This window comes from Gallus gallus, chromosome 28 (genome assembly GCF_016699485.2).
Source record: "Gallus gallus isolate bGalGal1 chromosome 28, bGalGal1.mat.broiler.GRCg7b, whole genome shotgun sequence".
Lineage (NCBI taxonomy): Eukaryota > Metazoa > Chordata > Aves > Galliformes > Phasianidae > Gallus > Gallus gallus.
This window is the reverse complement of record NC_052559.1, coordinates 2,009,058-2,021,609: the sequence shown is the minus strand read 5'-3', so window position 1 is coordinate 2,021,609 and position 12,552 is coordinate 2,009,058. Positions and strand designations below refer to the sequence as shown.

At 43.1% G+C, this 12,552-nt stretch overlaps 1 protein-coding gene across 14 annotated transcripts in view; it reads left to right on the top strand.

The window, feature by feature from the left end:
* Positions 1-12,552, top strand: part of RFX2 (regulatory factor X2) — a 54,863-nt gene that overhangs the window by 36,847 nt on the left and 5,464 nt on the right. For all 14 annotated transcript variants that reach the window (XM_015299842.3, XM_040653655.2, XM_040653653.2 and 11 more), the window contains 7 exons: positions 3,685-3,866; positions 7,049-7,168; positions 8,029-8,144; positions 9,021-9,139; positions 9,470-9,582; positions 11,413-11,564; positions 12,435-12,532. In XM_015299842.3, the coding sequence (XP_015155328.1) occupies positions 3,685-3,866; positions 7,049-7,168; positions 8,029-8,144; positions 9,021-9,139; positions 9,470-9,582; positions 11,413-11,564; positions 12,435-12,532 (900 nt within the window). The remainder of the gene's footprint in view (positions 1-3,684; positions 3,867-7,048; positions 7,169-8,028; positions 8,145-9,020; positions 9,140-9,469; positions 9,583-11,412; positions 11,565-12,434; positions 12,533-12,552) is intronic.

Sequence of the window (12,552 nt, the reverse complement as noted above, 5' to 3'; positions counted from 1 at the left end):
GCCTCTGCCTGTTGTGGAGGTCTTTAGGACCTTCCTGTGCAGTTAGCCCCAGTCTATGGCTGAGTGTCTGCATGTGTCCCCTGGTTCATGCTGGGTTATAATGTTTTCTGTTACGTGGGATATTTCAGTTCCTACCTTTTATGCTTAAACTAAACACTGTGAAGACAGGCAATTACATATCTCAGATACCTGCCTGCCTGAATATTGTCAGGCTCGCTGGTGAGAATCAGAAAGCAAAACAGAAGGGAACTGTGATTTGTCAGGGCTGAAAGGAAAACAGGAGCTTGACATGGGGGACAGAAATCAAAACAGAGCTCACAGCCCCGAGCAGTGGTAGCTTCACAAGCCAAGGTGGTAGCAAAATGCAATCCTTTAACCTGACAAACGTTCTTCTGCTGGAAAACCTGGTACCCAAGGGAAGCTTTGAGATGATGCTAATTGCACCATTAGTTGTGGTTTAATTGCTTTTATTCTTAAGGTTGAAGATTTTTTCATCAAGTGTTCTGCCTCTCATTTTAAACTGCACTTTTTGCAAACCTGTAAATTCTTAGGATAATGGTTTATTTTGTGGCCATCAGCAGATTTTTCATGTCAGGGTTTTTTTTTTTTTTTTTATATTTAGAAAACTAAATATATCTCAATCAAGAGGGTTTTCTTTTTTTTACATAACTCAGTTTATACAAAGTCCACGCTGTAAGGAGCCACTCTTGATAACTGAAATTACCCTTGAAAACTCTGAGAAGTTACTGAAGTGCACTTGAAATATTGAGTGTAGGAGCCAAAGCGAATGGTAATACCCAGTGAGATGTGATGCTGCTATTGAAATTATGTCAATCAATTACTGTTCCTGAAAAGCTCTGCTCACAAGGGCACTCCAGAGTCTCTGGGTCAGAGCACTATTCTCTGGCAATGAGGAGCTTGCAGATGTTGCAGAGGGAGGAAAGTGGTGGTTTTTCAAGAAAACTTTGGAAGAAAAAGTGTAGATTTTGGTGACATCTAATTGTGAAAGGCTGTGGGGATGTCCCAGCTTTGGGTGAAGCTCCCACGTGTGCCCCACAGGTGTGAGTCCTCATGGGTTTGTTCAGTTCCACAGAAGGATCTATAGCAAAACCTCCAAACCTGGAGCTTCTCCTTTTTACAGAGCGTCACTCCTTCCACCCTCAGATCCCTCCTTGAATCAAGGGCTTTGTTAAAGGCTTGTTTTTTACATCAAAACAGACACTCGATAGAAATAAAGTGTAAGTAAGAATGAAATGGAAATGTTCCCCTGCAGTGCTTGTAACACAAACAGCAGCATACAGTTGCACCATGGTTTTATTGGAGTCTGATCGTAACATAAACAGAAGTGAAACTGTGGTGTATTTTGTCATTGTCACAACAGAGCACAGTGTCAAAAAGTAAACAGAATAGAGAACACAAACAGGGAGAATCTTTAATGTTCTTATTTTAAGTGCTCAGTGTGTTGTTGGTTGTGCAGGAAGAGCAAAAATTGTCCTCTGAAAATTATTTATATCCTCACACATTCCTTTTTTGAGTTCTTTTGTGCATTTTGCATCAAATTCCAGTTCAGCAGCGGGAGTTCATCTTGTGAAACTCCATAGTGTTTGAAGGAATGTTAAAAAAACACTGCAGAGTGTTGGAAGGTGGAGGGGATGTTGTAGGATTAGAGTAAAAATCTCTAGGGTCAAATTGAAATGACTGCTTTTTAAGGCATGGAATTAGGGCAGGTTTAGAAGAGTAGAAATAACCAATCCATAGTCAATCTCTTCCATAGGATAAGTAAAAGGTAAAGAAAACAAAAAAAGCCCCAAACTTATTAATCATTATTTTTTTTCAATATAGGGGATGGGCCAAAATAAGCACAGGTGTGGACTGATTAGAGACAGAGCTGCTGCTGGTTCTTCATGTCCTGAGTGCTGGGGAGTGCTTTTGTTAGAGGCAGCTGTAAGGGATGGGTTGATCGGAGCCTCAGGGTCCGCAGTGGCCTTTTGGGGACCACCCAACACATCTCCTGCTGCAGGTAGGGGCAGGGAGAACCAGCAATCACTGCCTTACAGGTTTGTAGGGTTTGGACTCCAGAAAGGTCTTTTTCTGTGCAAAGCAGTGTGACTAGAGGAAGGTCTGAAGAGCACACGGCTCTGAAAAGCGGACTGGGGAGCTGATCAGGAGGTTTTCCTTCTTCCTGCTGTGGCATTCTCTGCCCTGCTCCAAAGCCCACCACTGCTGCTGGACATGGTCATTGGACTTGATGATCCTGATGGGTCTGTTCCAACTCAGGATATTCTATGATGTGAATATCTGGGTGCGTTGGGTCGAACCCAGTAACAGAACTCATTTTAACTGTGCATCATTGAATTCAGCTTCTTTGGCATAGCAGAAGTTGAAATTTCAGTATGTGGATGAGAGCCACAGAGCGTACATCTGTAGGTGCTCATAGCTGATAGCTCAGAAGCATTTGTTTGAGAGCAGAGTTGGGTGGGAAATGCAGAAACTGAAAACGACTGAATTGAGTGAGATGTCAGAAATGTCACTGCACACTGCAGGTTGTGTTCTCACAGTTAGTGACATAAAACTCAAGCAGTGTAGTGGTGAATTGGGACCCTAAAGTTTCACCAAGGGAAAATGATAGAAAAAAAGGCAGGTATTGGAGTATGAGTGGGGAGGATTTAAGCATAGGGCAGCTTATACTTCCATGTACGTGGTTGAATCCCACTGGTTTCTAAGTTTGTGCTTAAGTACAATGTGTTCTTGACTTCTTTGTTGTAAGGAGATAATGGAGTAAACATTTTAACCTCCTAAAACTGACTTTGTTTTGCCACTGATGAGCTGCAAATGCAGCTGCATCTGGTGGAGCTGTGCCACCTTTACATACATGTATGTGCACTGGACGTAGAGACTCACTGTGAAAGCATTGATCCCAAATAGCCCTAATGCCAGTGAAAGGACTCCTGCCAAAGCTATTGATTTCAATCCATTTGTACATTTAGCTCCTTCAAAAATTCACTTAATATAACACAACACTTGCTGATACTAAAGCTGTCATTTAGGCAATTAAAGGAGATTAGGTTTTTACCTTTTTTGTGTTTTAATTCCTGTGCTGCCATTTTCACCCTTTCAGACCATCTGGATATAAATAATTCATATTTAATTGCAAACTCTAATCAACAAAATGTCAGAAGAAGTTCATGCAACAAGTTTTGGAAAGTAATAGGAGAAACACCTCAGATTTCCAAGGTTGGGTGGTGAACTTTTTATTGTTAGGAGAACAGCTGCAGATATGCCAATCTTCAAATGAACAAAGTCTCTGCAGCATCGTTGTTTCCCTGAAATTTATTCATCCAAGGCAGTTTTTAATGTCTTCATTCTTGGCAAAGAGCCCTATCTATCTATATCCCACAGGAGTTTATCCAAATGCAAGATGGACACTGAGATGACAGGATCAGCAAAACCTGATGGTGGTTTTGTTTGCATTACTAGCTTTGGACTGGGGATCCTCCTACTCTTATAAAAATGTTGCTGGCATAATTATTGCATATACAAATTAACCACACAGTGTTAAGTTCTCTTGAACTCTGAATGTCAGATTTTGCTGCTGACATTAAGCACTGCCATTGATTTTTGTAGCCTGTTCCAGCCCTCTTTAGACTTTCACATGCTCTTTATTTATGTCTCCCATGCCTAAAGCTCCAGTGGTTGTTGGACAACTATGAGACAGCGGAAGGCGTGAGCCTACCCAGGAGTTCCCTCTACAACCACTACCTGAGGCACTGCCAGGAGCACAAGCTGGACCCAGTGAACGCAGCTTCCTTTGGAAAACTGATCCGGTCGGTGTTCATGGGGCTGAGGACTCGCCGCCTGGGAACCAGGTTAGTGGGGGAGCTGGGTCTGGAGGTGATGGGGAGAAGCTTGCTTCCCAGAACTGGATGATTTTCAAAGTCCCTCCCAACCTAAACTGAGACAGGGGAGGTTTAGGTTGGATATTAGGAGGAAGTTTTTCACTCTGAGGGTAGTGATGCACTGGAACAGGTTGCCCAAGGAGGCTGTGGATGCCCCATCCCTGCAGGCATTCAAGGCCAGGCTGGACGTGGCTCTGGGCAGCCTGGTCTGCTGGTTGGTGACCCTGCACATAGCAGGGGGGTTGGAACTAGATGATCATTGTGGTCCTTTTCAACCCACACCATTCTATGATTCTAAGCCATGCCATGATTCTGTGGCACGCTGTCCTGTGGGTGAGTTGGGGATGTATACTCAGTGGCAAGGTGCAGGCAAGCAAGAGAGAGATGCTGGTTGGGCCATCAAAGTGCAGAGTGAGTGACAGCTCCCAAGCTCAGCTGCATCTTGCCTTCCCCCACCACTGCGCATGGCTGTGGGTGCTGTACAGCTCCTTGCAGCAGGGATTAATTAAAAGCAAATATTTTGTATAGCCACTAATTTCAGGGGCTGTAGTTTCTCAAGAACAAAGCATGTGGCCTCATGTTTTGCAGAAAAAAGAGCACTGCACTGTTCTTGTAGGATCTGCAACTGCTCTCACACACACAGAAAATCTACCAAGTGTAATTTGGCAGGCACGGGTCGGTCTTCTGAGATGTATAGAAACAACCAAACATTATGTTGTGGGAAAAAAAATTGCTATACTAAATCACAGGACTAATTTCCATGTGTTGTGAGGCAAAGCTCTTTCTGAACAGGAATCAGCAGGGTGAGAATGTTAATTTCAGACATGTTCTGGGTTTCTGGTGACAGCACCGCATCCAGTCACAGCTGAATTCAATCTAAGCCCATTTCTCAAGGAATCTAAGGACATTTTATTTAAACCCAGGCTGCTTCTCATTCCGTTGTTTTCTCTTGATCACCATTGCTGCTGTCAGCTGCAGGGTCCAGCATTCTGCTGCAGAGTTCCTTCTGGATCCAGGAAAGTTCTCCATCAGCAGTGGGAACAGATCCCAAATCCCCGATACAGACAAGGTGTCCAGACATCCATGTAGATATGGAGATGCCTTATTTCTGAAATCCACAAAGCGGAAGGTTGAATCTTCTTAACAAATACTTGTTTTAAAATATCACAGACCCATATGGTGTTACAAGAAAGGTGAAATTTATGGAAGTACACTTGCAATAATGGCACGTGTGTCCTTCAGGGGAGCATCCAAAGTATATGTACAGCCTGTACAGCTGACATTGCACTTTACTCCAGCTTCTAATTTTAAAAAAGCAGTGAATACACTGGAGAAGCAGTGATTGCTCTCATTGTATAACTTTCTATAATAAAATACAAGCTTGGATATTTGGTCTTGCAGAGTAGAACAAAACCAGATGTGCCTGGAGCATTCCACAGCTGGAATGGGGAGGTAACAGTCGCAGGAAGAGCGGGGGAGAGTTTGGATTTCTGAAGATGGGTTCCAGTGTAAGAACTCTGAAGTCATTTCTTCAGAGGAGAAAAATTCTTTAATCCTACCGAGGGAGGAAAAATTCAAAGTCCTGAGAGCTCCTTTAGAATCCTTCAATTTATGTTTTGTGACCCAAAAGATGATTGGACTTGAAAATAGGAAGGCTCAGAGAATGGAATTCCTGATTGTTGGCAGTGCTCTGATATTTCAGAATTTATTTTCACCATGGAAGACTGAAATTAAAAAAAAAAAAGTCAGAATATTTTATTTCAATGTATGATAATGCTACTTGGTTGACATGTCATTATTGATTAAGGTTTTAAATTATCTAGTAGATCTTATATTCTTTTGTAAAAAGGAGGAAATTGACATGCTAAGGGAATTGATGTCCTGTTCTTAAACTTATTTCTGTATCTATCTGCTGTGATATAAATGTTAAGTATTCACCAGGTATTCCTTTATAAACTTTTGGTCTGTGATGGTCTGAATTCCATCACTAAAAGGTTTTGGTTAACCTTGCCAACTTTGTAATTAAGACAAAACCAAAAAGAATAACGAACTTAATTTTCAAGATGTGTAAGCTTGAAGGACTGCATACATATGGAAATAGCTGTCCACCACCTTATTCATTCATTTGCATTATAAACGCATTTATTATTTAATTTGCAGGCACTTAGAATCACTTCAGGTGTGATTGGAGCATGCTTCACACCTAAGCATGTGTAAACCCTTTGTTACAGTGACAAAGACTGAACAGTTCTGCTGTCTCCCTTAAGTAAAAGCTGCCAAAAATTGGAAAGAGAGAATTCCCATAAGATAAAAAGTCTTCTGGATACCAACTTAATTCTTCAGCAGATACTTCTCTTAGATTTCTCTATGGGAGACATCATTAGATTTCAGGTACCTTCAGACACTGTCATACTGAAGCACCTAAGCTGTAGTTTTAAGCAGTGAGAGCACATTGGAGACCCCACTGCAGAGGAAAAATCCTGGTTTGGTGGGAAAACTTGAATGGAGGCATCTGTCCAATGTGCTGGGGGGAAAGACCTCTTCCTGAGGAGCATCACAGCAGCTTTATGTACCTACAAAGGAGAGGGAAATTCAGCCTCTTTTTCTTGCAAAAAGCTTTCAGTTCTTATAAAACTGCAAAAATGAGCAATTCCCAAGGCCAAAAGCAGATCAAAGCCTCTTAGCTGTTGCTGTTAAAGTGCAGACACCAGAGAGGTGGCTTTCTTATAGCTGGCCGTTCATTTGGGCTTGTTTTCATCCAACTCTAGATGAAAAGTTTAGTTTCAATATAAAAGCAAATTCTTAAGCTCTAATCAAAGTGTGAAGCGTCCCTTGAGGTCTCTGTCATTGTTTAACAATGCTTTGTACTGTAACACTTGTCAGTTCTTCCCCAGTTGCTGTTGGCTGCTCAGAACAAACCTTGCCAGATTTCCCATGTGGATGTCACTGAACTTTGTGACATGTGGTTATGAATTTTATAGGAGGTGATGGCATTTATTAGGTCAGCGTTCAGACAGCATTGGCAACAAACACATGTGCACTGTAAGGAGTGGTGTGGATTGTCAAAACAAGCCTGAGAGTAAATAGCAGGGCTGTGAGGTTGCTCCCATTGACTAGCTGGCACTGAGCAATTTTAATGCTGCTACTTGCAGGGGAAACTCCAAATACCATTACTACGGGATCCGGCTGAAGCCAGAGTCCCCACTGAACCGCTTGCAGGAGGACACGCAGTACATGGCCATGAGGCAGCAGCCCATCCACCAGAAGCAAAGGTAGGTGCTCCCAACCCCGTGGCACCCACCGCTGTGCCCCAGAGCTGCTGTGGGGTCCTCCCCAAAAATGAGGCTGCTAGGTTCTGCCTGGTCTGAGCAGCAGAAGGCTCAAGGAGAAATTCTGGCTTGCCAAGCTGCGTTTATCCACCATTCTGTTTGCCAGTGGCTTGAGTTCAGCCTGCTGCTACAGAGCTTACTGCAGAACATACCACTCCTCACTGTTTCCCCTGGCTCAATAGCTTAGGACCTCAGCTCTGCAGCTATTGTACCTGATCACAGGAAAGGGTTGTGGGCTTGCATTGGTTTGTTTCTCGGGTTTGGGTTTTTGGGTTGTTTTGACTTTCAACAATGCAAGTTAAAGTGCTATGGTTAGTCTAGTGTCTGAGCAATTTTGAGTGCCAAGGAATTTGGGATTGTCTCCTGGAAGCACTGACACTTCTGGCTCATGCTACAGTAAAGAAAGAGCAGAAGAATTCATTTCTTCTGCTCCTGAACAGAAAGCAAATGCAGAAATCACCTCCAGAGTCTGCACTCAGGCATCCACACCAGCTCTGCTTCTCATTTTATTTTTTTCTGATGTCCACCTTGGGTAAATTTCTTAACCCCTTTAATCTCCTGAGTAGTGCTTTCCCAAAGGAGGTTCTCATTCCCCACCTTGAGCAAACAATAGAAATAGTCAGCCTTCCAGATGCTGGCTTTGGATGTAACCTCTTTTATTACGTGATGTAACTTTTTAATTAAGTGCTCTACAGCATCGTGACTTTGTAGGTGTCCTTATCTCTCACAGCATGACCATGTTGCATGTGTTGTGTATGTGTTTGCTCGTGCTTGTGTAACACCAGGGCATGCTCTAACCCTAGGTACAGACCAGCTCAGAAGATGGATGGCATGGCAGAAGCCGGTTCCAACAGCAGCCTGCACACTACTCCTGAGCAATCAGTTGCTGCTCAAAGTCAGCACCATCAGCAGTTCATAGGTGAGCAGACTGCTTTCATGCATTTGATGTCACACATCTGGGCTGATAACCTTAAAAGGAAGGAAGGCCCTGTCCAGCAAACCCTGACTGCTCTGGATTTCTTCTTTTCTAAGAAATCTATATTCTAGTACACTCTTGTAATGTCACATTTGCTGTGTTGCTCCTGTACCCATAGGAAACCTCGTCCTAGTGCCACTGGCTCTGTCAGTTCCTAAATATGCTTTTAACTCAATTTTAATCAAGTTGGATGGAAGAGTAGGGGTCTCCAAGTCACACTGTTCTGAAGAGCTTTGTAGAACAGGGGGAGCTAAGCTATTCTGTTTGTTGCCCCACCAGAGAGCAGGCTGTAGTGTGTGCTCAATTCCAGGAGATCCATACAGAGCCTCTCCTGATGAGACAGGTTCTCTGCTTTTACCGGTCATGGATCTACATGTTTCCATAATCTCCAGTAGAGATACAAAATCCCAGCCCAACTCCAAGCATTCTCTGAAATGTATTTACTCCTGATATGCCTGATATCCAATTATATTGTCCTTTGTACTCTCAAGATTACAAAGGGATGTTTTTCAGGCCTTGGAGAAAATCTAATGGGAAGCACATTACATGAGGACAATGTATTCTTGTTACTTTTATTACAAAGAGAAAGAAAACATTCTCCTTTACATGCTGGACATATGGACTGCAGTTGTTTACTTTTCGCCCATTATAACAGCAGGAATCAGGGAAGTACTAGTTTATCAGCCTCATTTCACCAGTTTCACCCCCAATTAAAATGTGAAAGATAGCAACCAGAGACAGAAGCATCTTGTGTGTGTCTGTATTCTGCATAACTGAGTGCTTCAATTTTTACCCACTTCCCCATCTTCTTTTCCCTAGATGTAACCCACGTCTTTCCTGAGTTCCCAGCCCCTGATCTAGGTAACGTCCTCTTACAAGAAGGGGTCACCATGAACGATGTGAAAACTCTTCAGCTTCTTTACAGGAGACACTGCGAGGTGATTACTTTGAATATTTGTAATTGATTAATAGATCAATCAAATGACATGGGACATAATTTGTGTACTTCTCTTTCATGCTGCCCTCAGGAAAAGCTAAACTGTCATAGGACATGTTTGTTTTACTGGGTATTGCAACTCAGGTGTCGCACTTGGTTATTTTTTTCATGCTGTGACCTCTTTTGTATTACATTGATTATTAAAACAATGCACTTCTTGTTGTTTTTCCTGTAAATTATTTAATCTAAACGTCAGTGCATGAGATTTATGCTGACACTGTGTGACAAGACGCTAACAGAGCAGCTAATGAGATGTGTTCTTTGTTGTTAGGCAACTTTGGATGTTGTAATGAACCTTCAATTTCATTACATTGAGAAACTGTGGCAGTCCTTCTGGAGTCCTAAAACACCATCTAGTGATGGCTCTGCTGCCCTGCCATCCAGGTACACCGTGGTGCTTTGATTATTTGTGAACCTTTTCTTGTCGTACTTTGCCTTTTAAAAATGCATGAAGTGATTTCAGCTTCACTAGACATTTTGAGTGCTTTGTAGAACTTGGAAATACCTACTTCTGATGAGGTACACCCATGGCATGCCTCCTGTATCCTAATCTGAAATACAGGGAGCATTTGGGTGAATGAGAATGAAATGCAGCTTTTGAAAGCATCCCCAGCGCTGAGGTTTTGGCGACATCTCGACTGGCTCAATTATTTGGGTGCCTGTCCAAATCTGTACCTGCCTCATGTCTTGAGGAAGATAATGACAAACTGAGCTGCTCTGATCCTGGCTTTGTGCTCCTGTCTGGCTCGTTATTGCCTATTCTTCTTCCTTTATGCACTGATAGTCTGCTGCCAAGAGACCATATAAGGGAAATAAGTGAAAATAGAGAGAATTGAAAAGGTGACGGTTTCTCGTTAAGATATGTATTGAAAATCTGTGTTGTTCACTTACAGTAATTACATGAGGACTTCACATACTGATGTTTTATATTTAGAAGAAAAACGATAAAAGTTTGGGTAATAAGGAAATATCCCATAATAATCCCTAGAGTACAGCCCTTTTGCCCTCAATAGATGTTATCCAGTGAATATTTTGCAGCAGAGAAACACCGTAGCTCTTTGATGGTTTCAGAATCCTTTACTTAAGGGGACGTCTACAAGGCATTGGCAGCACAGCAGAGAGCTGGGCTAGGTCAGAGCAGACTCAGGGCAGCATCTGCACAGAGCTCTGCCTACGCTGGCACACCTTGGTAGGGCAGTGTGCTCCCACACCTCTGCACAGTGCAACTATTAATCAAGATAGGTAGCACTCTAGCCCCTGTTTTTTAAATATGGATATAAAACCAAAGTGTTATCCAAGTGCCAAATTGTTTGAAAATGTGATAAAATGAAGAAGCTGGTTCAACTCAACAGAAAGTGTAGGTAGTTGACAGCTGATTTTTCCATGTGAAAAGAACAGGACTATGCCTGTGGAATTCATTTACTAAAACCTCTCAGACAGAGGATGTAAGGACCTCTTTATAGTACATCAAAGTCTTGGCTTTAATGATTTTGATGTAATGCATGGGGAAAGTTCCCTGTAAATTCCCAGTACAGTGTCTTAATAGCTCTGACTTGCGACTCTGGCAGTGCAGTAAGGCTTCAGTTTGCTCTGCCTGCTATTTAACCAAATATCTTATGCCTTAATCATGCAAAAAAAATTTCCCTACATCTATAATGTGAAGTAAATGCAGGCTCATTGGACCTCATTCAGCTGGAGACAATTTGTTCTCATCACAACACCAAATCTTTTTGCTTATGAAAATGTGTAGCATTTGAAGGTGCCAGACACCTCAAAACTGTCAGCAGTGTCCATCAGCACTGGCTAATCTGCTCAAACAACATTTGCTGCAAATATTTGTCAGAGGGAAGAGGAGAAAGGTGTGAAGGCTTTGGGAACAGCTGGGGCTGTAAGGAGGAATCAGCTATGCTGTGTTGTAGGATGATTTCCAGGTACACATGAACGTGAGTGTGTGTGTGTGAAGTGAGGCTGAAGATGGAGAAAGCAAAAGGAGGCTAAGCACAGGAGATGCAGGCTTGAGGTGAAACCACAGTCAGAGCTCTGACCCCATGGTGGAGAGGTGCTTGCAGAGTCAGAGATTGGTACAAATGGTCGGGCATTTCCTTTTGAAAGAAAAGTGAATTGCTTTTTCTGCTGAAAACTGAAATTAGAAATCCAGATGAAGTGTGAATGCCCAGAGAACCAGGTTCTAACACTGTCTCCCTTTTCCTGCAGTGAAGAAGAACATGAAGGGACCCTCCCAAAAGACAAGCTGATCACTCTGTGTAAATATGAACCCATCCTCAAGTGGATGAGAAGCTGTGACCACATCCTGTACCAGGCCCTGGTGGAGATTCTCATCCCTGATGTGCTGCGACCGGTGCCCAGTGAGTATCTGCAGTGAGACCAGGAGGGCACAGGCAGTGCCTCATGCCTCATGCCTCCTGCTCCAGCTCCCTGCTGGGCTGCTCCTGAGTCACCAAATGTCTGTGGAGAACTACATTTTGTGACTCATGCTGTCTGGCTACCACTTGCCACAAAGATTTCCATTGTAAAAGCTGATTTAGACATTTTCATTTTGAATACTGGCTAATATTTTGGGCAAGAGCAACATTCCTTCCACAGCATTGTTCTGTGTAGGCATAACTTCGTGGCCTCTGGAATTCCCAGGCCTTTTAAAACAGGATCCATTGTGTATCACATCTCCTGACTTTGCCTATGAGTCAAGGTAAAAGCAAAGGCTTAATGCACAAGCAGTTATAAGCATGGCAAGTCCTTGTGAGATGTTTCCTTGGAGACCGTATCGTTGTTCACACAGGACCATGCTGTCCCCTCCTGCACCTCCTGGAAACATAGGGTTAACTTTCACTTGGGAGATTAGTGATGGGATATGGAGGGTTTTTGCTCTGATTTGGCTGCTCACTTCTGTCAGCCTCCCATGGCTACAACTTAGCCACAAACTGGGCTGAGCTGTCCTGTAAAAACATGGTCCCACTGATCTGCTACTGTCTGTCTGCAGGCTGGTAGAGACAGGTCTTTAAAGAGCATGTCTCAGCAATTAGAGTATGCTAAGGTGGTTCACAAATAAGATAAGGAGCTGTTTGAGTGCATTTTGGGACCTAGCTGATCCAGGACGCTGAACTGAGATCACAACTACCACATCAGAGTCTGTGCCTTCCACAGCAGTTCTGAGCTAGAAATGTGGTGTGTAAAGACAGTGTGGAACAGCCTTTCTAACTCTGCAGCTTTCTTTGCAGGCACACTTACACAGGCGATTCGTAATTTTGCCAAGAGTTTGGAAGGGTGGCTGATGAATGCAATGAGTGAATTCCCCCCCCAGATTGTCCAGACAAAGGTAAGTAGAGAGAGTGTGAC